General features: G+C 39.4%; 1 protein-coding gene across 2 annotated transcripts in view; it reads left to right on the forward strand.

Moving 5' to 3' along the window:
• LOC124605860 (ribonuclease P protein subunit p25-like protein) overlaps nt 1–11,463 on the forward strand; it is a 49,945-nt gene extending 38,482 nt beyond the window's left edge. For both annotated transcript variants that reach the window (XM_047137805.1, XM_047137806.1), the window contains exons 4-5: nt 10,781–10,897; nt 11,011–11,463. In XM_047137805.1, coding sequence (XP_046993761.1) covers nt 10,781–10,897; nt 11,011–11,269 — 376 coding nt within the window. In that variant the 3' untranslated portion in view covers nt 11,270–11,463. The remainder of the gene's footprint in view (nt 1–10,780; nt 10,898–11,010) is intronic.
• The last annotated feature ends 582 nt before the right edge of the window (nt 11,464–12,045 follow it).

A 12,045-nucleotide genomic window follows, 5' to 3' on the forward strand; every position in this document is an offset into this window, starting at 1 on the left:
ATATTCCATTATATTCCTGTTACCATTTTCCATGTATTCTTATCCATTCTTCAATAGTTGCCTTGTTCCATTTCTGATTCTAGCTTCTGACTACTTCATAGCTTTTGCTGTTTGCCTAACTATTATTCTTAAATAAGTGCTCCAACTTTCCATATCTGTATTTTTATAATTTTATATTACTTACAGCTCAATTTAGTCTGATATATCCTGATATTTGTAAATAAATTATGTTAATCTACATTTCTGATTTTCTATGTGATGAGTGTTTCTCCAGCTTTGTTTCAGAAATGTGGATTAACAAAACGATCCTTTGCAGAACTATGCTCACAGCCTGGACCTTGACTCTGTTCTTCTAAATACCAGGATGTGACATAACATGGCCAAATCCTGAGCCAGCAGAGCACTGTCATTTATAGTCCTTGTGTAAATCATAAAGCTTTCATTTCTAGATTGTTCCAGACATTAAGCTGGTGTCTTCAATGTGGATTGATATCTGTTCCCCATCTTAAAGTTGTTAACAGCATAAGTATGTGAACATCTAGATTGAATATTGAAATCCACACTGGTTGCAACTTAATCCTTACTAAAATATAGTTAAAGGCTCCCACACATATTCCCCAAATTCATTATTGGTCCCTTTTTCTCTGAGGAAACTGGCAGTGTTCATTTTAAACTTTTTTGGTGACAGATGAGAATAATGCAGTGTGACTTCTGATTATGGGGCTACTTGGAGTCAGATGTACGCACAGTGTCTGGCTTTATTCATGAAAGATGCTATTCATCATATTGTGAAATCCTGTTGAGCGTTGTTGAATATCCAAGACATGTTACCATGAGTGATGGGCTTCATGTTGACTGTCTGTGATCATAGGTGATCATAGGTAACATGTAGATTGTAGTATGCTACTATAGAAACTACTGATGAGTCATCTGTTGTTGAAAAATAGCTGTTATGCAATTCAATATATATATATATATATAAGTGCTGGCAGGTCGACAGACACACAAACAAACACAAACATACACACAAAATTCAAGCTTTCGCAACAAACTGTTGCCTCATCAGGAAAGAGGGAAGGAGAGGGAAAGACGAAAGGATGTGGGTTTTAAGGAAGAGGGTAAGGAGTCATTCCAATCCCGGGAGCGGAAAGACTTACCTTAGGGGGGAAAAAAGGAAAAAAGGACGGGTATACACTCGCACACACACACACATATCCATCCACACATATCCAGACACCTGGCTTGTGTCTGGATATGTGTGGATGGATATGTGTGTGTGTGCGAGTGTATACCCGTCCTTTTTTCCTTTTTTCCCCCCTAAGGTAAGTCTTTCCGCTCCCGGGATTGGAATGACTCCTTACCCTCTCCCTTAAAACCCACATCCTTTCGTCTTTCCCTCTCCTTCCCTCTTTCCTGATGAGGCAACAGTTTGTTGCGAAATCTTGAATTTTGTGTGTATGTTTGTGTTTGTTTGTGTGTCTGTCGACCTGCCAGCACTTTCATTTGGTAAGTCACATCAACTTTGTTTTTAGATATATTTTTCCTATGTGGAATGTTTCCCTTTATATATATATATATATATATATATATATATAATGGAAGGAAACATTCCACGTGGGAAAAATTATATATAAAGATGAGGTGACTTACCGAACAAAAGCGCTGGCAGGTCGATAGACACACAAACAAACACAAACACACACACACAAAATTCAAGCTTTCGCAACAAACTGTTGCCTCATCAGGAAAGAGGGAAGGAGAGGGGAAGACAAAAGGAAGTGGGTTTTAAGGGAGAGGGTAAGGAGTCATTCCAATCCCGGGAGCGGAAAGACTTACCTTAGGGGGAAAAAAGGACAGGTATACACTCGCACACACGCACATATCCATCCACACATACAGACACAAGCAGACATATTTAAAGACAATATATATATATATATATATATATATATATATATATATATATATGCACCCTCCCACCACCACCTACTCCAGTCCTGTAACCCGGAAGGTGTACACGATCAAAGGCAGAGCCACGTGTGAAAGCACCCACGTGATTTATAATCACGTCATATCATGAATCATATATATATATATATATATATATATATATATATATATATATATATATATATGAGATGAGACTTACCAAACAAAAGCGCTGGCAGGTCGATAGACACACAAACATACACACAAAATTCTAGCTTTCGCAACCAACGGTTGCTTCGTCAGGAAAGAGGGAAGGAGAGGGAAAGACGAAAGGATGTGGGTTTTAAGGGAGAGGGTAAGGAGTCATTCCAATCCCGGGAGCAGAAAGACTTACCTTAGGGGGAAAAAAGGACGGGTATACACTCGCGCGCACACACACACACACACACACACACACACACACACACACACACATATCCATCCGCACATACACAGACACAAGCAGACATTTGTAAAGGCAAAGAGTTTGGGCAGAGATGTCAGTCGAGGCGGAAGTAAAGAGGCAAAGATGTTGTTGAAAGACAGGTGAGGTATGAGCGGCGGCAACTTGAAATTAGCGGAGGTTGAGGCCTGGTGGATAACGAGAAGAGAGGATATACTGAAGGGCAAGTTCCCATCTCCGGAGTTCTGACAGGTTGGTGTTAGTGGGAACTATCCAGATAACCCGGATGGTGTAACACTGTGCCAAGATGTGCTGGCCGTGCACCAAGGCATGTTTAGCCACAGGGTGATCCTCATTACCAACAAACACTGTCTGCCTGTGTCCATTCATGCGAATGGACAGTTTTTTGCTGGTCATTCCCACATAGAAAGCTTCACAGTGTAGGCAGGTTAGTTGGTAAATCACGTGGGTGCTTTCACACGTGGCTCTGCCTTTGATCGTGTACACCTTCCGGGTTACAGGACTGGAGTAGGTGGTGGTGGGAGGGTGCATGGGACAGGTTTTACACTGGGGGCAGTTACAAGGGTGGGAGCCAGAGGGTAGGGAAGGTGGTTTGGGGATTTCATTGGGATGAACTAAGAGGTTATGAAGGTTAGGTGGACGGCGGAAAGACACTCTTGGTGGAGTGGGGAGGATTTCATGAAGGATGGATCTCATTTCAGGGCAGGATTTGAGGAAGTCGTATCCCTGCTGGAGAGCCACATTCAGAGTCTGATCCAGTCCCGGAAAGTATCCTGTCACAAGTGGGGCACTTTTGTGGTTCTTCTGTGGGAGGTTCTGGGTTTGAGGGGATGAGGAAGTGGCTCTGGTTATTTGCTTCTGTACCAGGTCGGGAGGGTAGTTGCGGGATGCGAAAGCTGTTTTCAGGTTGCTGGTGTAATGGTTCAGGGATTCCGGACTGGAGCAGATTCGTTTGCCACGAAGACCTAGGCTATAGGGAAGAGACCGTTTGATGTGGAATGGGTGGCAGCTATCGTAATGGAGGTACTGTTGCTTGTTGGTGGGTTTGATGTGGATGGACGTGTGAAGCTGGCCATTGGACAGATGGAGGTCAACATCAAGGAAAGTGGCATGGGATTTGGAGTAGGACCAGGTGAATCTGATGGAACCAAAGGAGTTGAGGTTGGAGAGGAAATTCTGGAATTCTTCTTCACTGGAGTCCAGATCATGAAGATGTCATCAATAAATCTGTACCAAACTTTGGGTTGGCAGGCCTGGGTGACCAAGAAGGCTTCCTCTAAGCGACCCATGAATAGGTTGGCGTACGAGGGGGCCATCCTGGTACCCATGGCTGTTCCCTTTAATTGTTGGTATGTCTGGCCTTCAAAAGTGAAGAAGTTGTGGGTCAGGATGAAGCTGGCTAAGGTAATGAGGAAAGAGGTTTTAGGTAGGGTGGCAGGTGATCGGTGTGAAAGGAAGTGCTCCATCGCAGCGAGGCCCTGGACATGCAGAATATTTGTGTATAAAGAAGTGGCATCAATGGTTACAAGGATGGTTTCCGGGGGTAACAGACTGGGTAAGGATTCCAGGCATTTGAGAAAGTGGTTTGTGTCTTTGATGAAGGATGGGAGACTGCATGTAATGGGTTGAAGGTGTTGATCTACGTTCTGTGGGGGCTTGGTAACCAGCTACAATGGGATGGCCGGGATGATTGGGTTTGTGAATTTTAGGAAGAAGGTAGAAGGTAGGTGTGCGGGGTGTCGGTGGAGTCAGGAGGTTGATGGAGTCAGATGAAAGGTTTTGTAGGGGGCCTAAGGTTCTGAGGATTCCTTGAAGCTCCGCCTGGACGTCCGGAATGGGATTACCTTGGCAAACTTTGTATGTAGTGTTGTCTGAAAGCTGACACAGTCCCTCAGCCACGTACTCCCGACGATCAAGTACCACGGTCGTGGAACCCTTGTCCGCCGGAAGAATGACGATGGAACGGTCAGCCTTCAGATCACAGATAGCTTGGGCTTCAGCAGTGGTGATGTTGGGAGTAGGATTAAGTTTTTTTAAGAAGGATTGAGAGGCAAGGCTGGAAGTCAGAAATTCCTGGAAGGTTTGGAGAGGGTGATTTTGAGGAAGAGGAGGTGGGTCCCGCTGTGACGGAGGACGGAACTGTTCCTGGCAGGGTTCAATTTGGATAGTGTCTTGGGGAGTTGGATCATTAGGAGTAGGATTAGGATCATTTTTCGTCGTGGCAAAGTGATATTTCCAGCAGAGAGTACGAGTGTAGGACAGTAAATCTTTGACGAGGGCTGTTTGGTTGAATCTGGGAGTGGGGCTGAAGGCGAGGCCTTTGGATAGGACAGAGGTTTCGGATTGGGAGAGAGGTTTGGAGGAAAGGTTAACTACTGAGTTAGGGTGTTGTGGTTCCAGATTGTGTTGATTGGAATTTTGAGGTTTTGGAGACTCCCAACATTGCATAACAGCTGGAATTGCATAACAGCTATTTTTCATCAACAGATGACTCATCAGTAATTTCTGTAATAGCATACTACAATCTACATGTTACCTATGATCACAGACAGTCGATGTGACACCCATCACTCATGGTAACATGTCCTGGATATTCAACAACACTCGGCAGGATTTCACAATATGATGAATAGCATTTTTCATGAATAAAACCAGACACAGTGTGTACATCTGACTTCAAGAAGCTCCATAATCAGAAGTCACAACACCTAAGACACTTTTGTGTCTTCAGAAGATTGTGACAGAAGCTGCTTCTTTTTCACTTTCCAATCTGTTTCACTAATGGATGTTTAAAATCATTCTTTTCCATAGTCTCTTGTTTACTATAGGGTGTATCAGTGTTTGGATATCATAAAATATCATCTGTCGCATAATGTTGAACACCAAGACATTCTTTTTCTTTCAATTCTTCTCCTGCCATAATTTTTTTCTTGCAATTGTTAGCTTCTAGAATCAGACTTTTTTGTTTTGCATGGTATGCCCCCAATATGCATATTTTCTGTTCTTAATTTTATTGCACAGTTCTCTGTCATTGCTGACACACTTGCATTCTCGCAGTTGATGGTATCTCAAGTACTCTGTGCTGTAGGCACAGTCCAAAAGCATCCATTTTGTAGATGCTGTCGACTTCTAATGTTCAGTCTTTTACATTGTATAGAAATACCAAACAAAGGCAACATTTTACAAACCATAGTCTTCAGGCTATGTCAAAATCCAAACATGTAAGTAGTTTTATAATTTCAAGAATGCCCATAGAGCTTGTTTAATCTGGTATTTTTTCAGTGAAGAAACAATACTGCATAAGTAGCAAAACACAAATTTTACACAAGATAGAAAGAGCTGTGTAGAATAGATGAGACTTTCAACAGGAACGCTAAATTTGCATTGTACTGCTACAATGAAATTTCAGACTGTATCAAAAAGTGAAACAAAGAAAATATGTTTTAGGAATCTTAATTACAGCAGATACGGAGAACACTCTTGGTGTTTATGGCAGGATATGTTACTTAAACAGTATTCGTTTGTCAGAGTCTCCTGTACGACTTAATGCTTTTATGTTGTTTTTGGTGCTGAAAAAGCTAGTAATAACACCATTTTGAAATGTTAACTAATTTTTATTGAAAGACTTCAAATACACACACCATTCACATAGTTCTGATATTGTTTGTACATTTGCTCAAGAAAAAAGAGCCAACGCCGTCCAGGCAGCAATAAAGAACTACAGAACTACACTGCACTATTATGCCTGGAAGAGAAGCCTCAAAGATAATGTTCATTGGTAAGAGATGTTGTCATAAAAGCAGTGGCAATCTGTAGGAAGTATGGTTTATTGTTGAAAATGCACTTGTAAAAATATAATTTGGAAAGTATATTGTATCGACCTCAGGTCCGTAACTGTTGCCCCCCCCCCCCCCCCCCTTTTTTTCCAGTTCTTTGAGGCCGAATTCAGTCACACAGCCACAGACTTTGCTCTTAATCCGTGAAAAAAGAGTAATATAGTTAATGGACTTTGTAAGGTCCTTGCTGTTTTCTTACCTCTTTAGATATCAAGACATATTTTCTAGAAGGAGTAACTTTATGTCCTTTAAGCTTGTATTCGATGGATCTGAGAACTTAGCCACATTCCATCTAAGTATGACCTTTCTCCAAAAACTTTTGGGAATTGGTACTTCAGTGTCAAATCTAATCCTAAAAGAGCATTTGGTAATAATATGTTTCTGTATTGATATGCGCAGCCATCAGAATACAAACAATTTGGACAGGATTATCCTTAATCATTTGTGATGGGGTTTCCAGTATATATGAAGCAAAATTTGATGCACCCAATTCACCTTAATTTTATCAAACCAGTATCATACTGCATTCTACACTGTAAAGTTTGAACAGCCAAATTTGTTTGCTAGTGAGCTACACTTGCATGTAAAAATGTAGCTACTTTCGGGTCTGCAAGCACATGGTGTGCATTGAGAACAACTTCTGCTGGGTATCTTTCTTACCTAGGTCTTTTTGCAGCCTTGCCTGCTCTTCATGTTCCATGTGCTGCTTCCACATCTTCACTCAATTTTCGAGCCTATAACTGCAACACGAGTTGCACTGGACTACCTGGAAGTAAAATGAGCTAAAGTTACCCTCCTCAAAAATAAAGTTAAAGGTGGCCTAACTTAATGGTAGAACCTTCTCCATATTACATTTTTCCTCGTAGAGTCCATACAGCTGTGTTTACATTGTATAATAGCCTCAAGGTTCTGCTTGAATGTGGTAATATGATGGCAGTTTCGGAAAGCAGTCGAGGAATTCCTTTATGAAGGTTCTCCCATCTTTTTTTTTAGGTTGGTTTATTTGGAAACATGATGATTCTGAATTTGGCCTCGTCCCATGTGTAGAATTAGCCAACCAATATCAGACAATCCATTTGTTAATCCCAATAGTATTGAAAAACATATTTTTGCAAACGTTATGTTTTCCCAAATTGTTTCCTTTTCCTGTCACTGTTTAAGACACCATAAAATGCTTGGCATTCTTTTTCAGCATCCTTGCTTCTCTAGTCTTCAAATGAGTTATCTGAATTTTCTGGTAAACAGTGAGCACTATCGTGTAGTAATAAGTGTGAAGAAGTAATGTTGCCTCCAGTGGGAAACGAGACTGCTGTATCATTATGAGCATTCTTGGATACAACCAGCAAAGCTTATAGATAAAAGAAATTATAAACCAACTTTAGAAGATCAAAGTTGAACTTTAGATTCATGTATTTATGAAAACAGTGTCAGTAATAATAGTAACAACTCAAAGAAGAGGAAGAAGATTACCTGTGTCATTAGATGGTGCAGGAAACATAACTAATAACCCCATTTACAAAATCAGTGCTTCTTCTGTGCATGAAACTTCGCTGTTACTACTGTTGTCAGCTGTTGTTTGTTCTGCATTTACAGGAGAACCTTCAATTAAGTGGATATTATAAAAATCTTTGGTAAAATGACTAAAGCACAGAATGAGTGAAGTGTGGTGTTCTAATTTACATCAAAAAATAAAGTGGCAGTTTCTACTGAGTTTCATATTTACAGTGGATTGTTGTTAAGGCGAGGTAGATAGTAAGACAATTTTATTACTGCTATCAATAATGACAGGAAGGAATCATACACTAATTTCAGCCGAGAAACAATTTCTTCCTCAATAAAAACATCATCCTGTGCTGTCCATTTTCATGAACTACAGCTACAACTGATTCCGAACATTGGGAGACTCAGGGCAAACAACAACAACAACGTGCTGTGAGTGTATGCTTTTCTGCATTTACATGGTATTGTTTACCAAATCCAAAACCCTTTATTTACACAGAAATTTTGTTTTGCATGTATTTTTTCTGCAGTGTGTAACGATAATGGAAAATTTATGGATGGAAAAATATGTAAAATAAGAGAAAGACAACTGCTTACCTATAGTGGACTGATGCATGGTGTACAGAAACACTGTAATAGAAAACAGTTAACACTATTCAGGCTCTTGTTCATTTTCATACAGGTGTGCAGGTGTGTGTGCAGGTGTGTGTGTGTGTGTGTGTGTGTGTGTGTGTGTGTGTGTGTGTGTGTGTTGGGGGGGGGGAGGGGAGGGGGGGGAGGAAACGCGCATGCATACACACACACACACACACACACACACACACACACACACACACACACACACACACACACGTTTGCAATAGCAGCTGTGATATGTATGCAGTATTGTTTATTTTCTTTGTAAATAATGAAAAAATCAGCTTATGGCAGTAACAGCAGATGCACTTGCAGTGGTTTCTTCACCAACAATTTTACCTCATTGTCAAATGTCCAATTTCAGAAGGTCTTTTATCAACTCATTCTGTGGTCAGTGCATTAGATGCTGTGCCAGTTTTGAAATCAGTTTAGTTTCTTAAAATGATGATGAATTTTGTCTTTTTGATATTGATATTTAGGCCCATTTTGCTGACCAGTTGCCGTATATCATTTACATTATTAGTGATTAGGGCCGCATCAACAAGAGTGTGAATGTTGTTGAGCCACTTTCTGTTTAATTCCCATTTTCACATCTTCCAAACCACCTGGGAAAATTGCTTTCAAATGAAGGGTGAGTGAAAGTGGAGATAAGCTCACACTTCTGCCATATCCATCTCTTAGTTATGTACCCAATTTAATACATATTATTTGCCAGTGCAGTTTGATTCCAATATAAGGTTTTGATACATTGGATGTCCTCATGATCTGTATCCAGATTTATAGGAACTGTATCATTTAGGCACTGCACTCAATCAGAAGCTTTTTTTTTTTTAATAATGTGTAAATCACAGGCAATGTATTTTCTTTGTTCGTAAAGATTCTGGACAAGCATAGTGTTCCAGCTATAGTTTCCCTTTGACAGTCCATATCTATTATTTGTGTATTAATCTTAAAAATATTTTTAATGTATGACTAATATGTATAATATTCACATTTTCTTGTGTTTGTCATCGTAGACAAAGAATCAAAAGTGCATTGCAACCACTGTTTGCTAGCAGCATCTTGTTTTATCAATGATGCTAAATATTTGACATAGATCTGTAATGTGTCTTACATTTAGCAGTTTTAGTGGATTCAATACGGACCAACTACTTTTTCCTCTGTTTTGAATCTCTATTATCGTGATCGATAGACAGTTAAACAATTGCTTTTTTCAGTTCCTTTCAGTGGCCTGTTGTCATTGACAGCATGACTGCATTAAATTTTCCACAGATAAAAATTAAATTTACTAAACTGCTGGGTTTGTTACATTAGATTAGTATTTCACAATGTGTAATACTCTTTTGCAAATATAAACATCTTTTGGAAAATGTGACTTGTTCCCATTTTAGTGGATGCCTAGTTAGTTGTGATATTGACATTCATCCTCTTCAAATGTCAGAAAATGCCAGTGAAGAATAATCAACAACAATATTGAGCTAAAGGAGACAATACGTTAAGATTTGTTCATCAAGAAGTAAATGAAAAGTGAAACATAACAGCTGGAAGTGCAGACCACACTTACTGAAGTGGTTATTATTTTATTTATCTTATTGTACTATAAACTTAAATGAAAATAGCATACATAATTGTATAATAAATAGAACTAAAACATTAAATCTATAAATTAATTATATGATCCAGCCATTCAACCTACTGGTCCTTAGAAGAACGATTATGATGTAGTTTTGCATTCATGTTTAAACCAGGAGATCTGTTACAGCTTAAAGTATGCTGCATCTTTATCTCCAGGGGAAAGGGTACAGGGTAGGAACAGAACCCCGCAGTTAGATATAATAATTGAATTTAAAATCTGTAAAAAACAATAGTTCTCTGTGAAAACAGACTTAGAACTTCAAGACATTATGTCTAGATTAAAAACCTGCATTCTTTCTGTTGTGTGTCTCACAGTCTTGATTATCAGACCAACAGAGACTAAAACGCTGGACTTAAGCTTGAGAGGAGTGAGATCAAATGCCCATCTGACCAACTTGATTTCATTTTTCTAAATTGTGTCATGTGAATATTGGTAGGTTGGTTTAGTCCCGATCTTTCTCCAACTGAGCCTAACTGTAGTCTGTAATGGTATCTCCGTCTACAAGATGCTTAACTTCACTCTTCCTTAATGTTCCTGTAAGCTTTGCAATTATTTCCATGAGATGTTCTGGCTTAATTGATAAAACTGAGTTACTAAACTACTCATAGAATATCCTTCAAAGAATTTTTTGAGTCAGTTATTCTGTATGCCATTGAATTCCAAGAAAAGTGTTGTACTTTCATTGATATATCATTTTTGGCTTATCATTTTTAAATTACAGTGTTCTGAGATTGTAAGTTACAAAACTTTCAACACTTGAAGAATGTATTTTTGTTCTAGGGTGGAAGAGTACTGGGAACCACAAATGGAAAATCTGGACACACTGGTTGTAATTCGAGAAATTCCTACAATACATATACTTCTTTCAAAAGACCCACTTGATAAAAATGAACCAGGGTAAAGTATTCATTGTTCTATATTCCACTGTACTGCAAAATACTTCTACTGTTTCGTGGGCTGTTTTTCATGTGTTTTACAGTTAAACAACTAATTTACATTTGATATTACAGCTATCAGGCACCAGGAAGTTTCGACACATTCTGGCGATCCACAGAAGGGTCTTCTGAACATGTGAGGAAACAGAATCAGCCAAAACGCAACAGGGGTCCTCGGGTATCTAATGAAGAATTTGCTGCAATGGGACTACGATCAGATCAGAGAAAACCAAAGCATGCTGGCAGTGGTAGGATACCACCAAAATCTGGTGGAGATAGGCAGAGGAGAATTGGCACATCTGGTGGGGGCTCTGAAAGTGGTCAACAAACGTGAATGTGAAATGGAATTTAATTTCCTATCAAAAGTTCCTATACATGAACTGGACCTATTTTGTCTGCATATGTTCTGGTAATAAGGTATTGCACAAAAAATATTGTCACTTTTGCATTTGAGTCATAAGATGTACTTATTACCTATTGAGCATTGCTGCCATATGGAATTTGTACAAAATATATAATTACACAGAATCAGTTACTTTCTTATACACCTGTGTTAATTAGACACACCAATTTCTCTGACAGGAATAACATTAAGTAAAAACTTATTTCTGCAAAAGAGAAGGGCACATGGTGCTCAGCATGTAGAAAGCATTCACATGAAGTTTACTCCAATACAAAACTGTTAATGAAGTCTTAAAGTAAAATATTTAGTGAGGTTAACAGAGACTCCAGTGAAAATATATGAATAACAGTGCAGCAGTGAGAGAGGAAAAGTGAGTGAGTGAGTTTGTTTGGTAAGTACTACAGCCGTCATAAAGAGGAGAATTTTATGTCTAGTATTGAAAGGTGATATAAACACAGTGCTAGCCGGAGTGGCCGAGCGGTTCTAGGCGCTACAGTCTGGAACAGCGCGACTGCTCCGGTCGCAGGTTCGAATCCTGCTTCGGGCGTAGATGTGTGTGATGTCCTTAGGTTAGTTAGGTTTAAGTAGTTCTCAGTTCTAGGGGACTGATGACCACAGCAGTTAAGTCCCATAGTGCTAAGAGCCATTTGAACCATTTTTGTTATAAACACAGTGGAATAAAAGTGGAAAATGCTGTGGTGAAATAA

The sequence above is a fragment of the Schistocerca americana genome, chromosome 3 (genome assembly GCF_021461395.2).
Source record: "Schistocerca americana isolate TAMUIC-IGC-003095 chromosome 3, iqSchAmer2.1, whole genome shotgun sequence".
Classification (NCBI taxonomy): domain Eukaryota; kingdom Metazoa; phylum Arthropoda; class Insecta; order Orthoptera; family Acrididae; genus Schistocerca; species Schistocerca americana.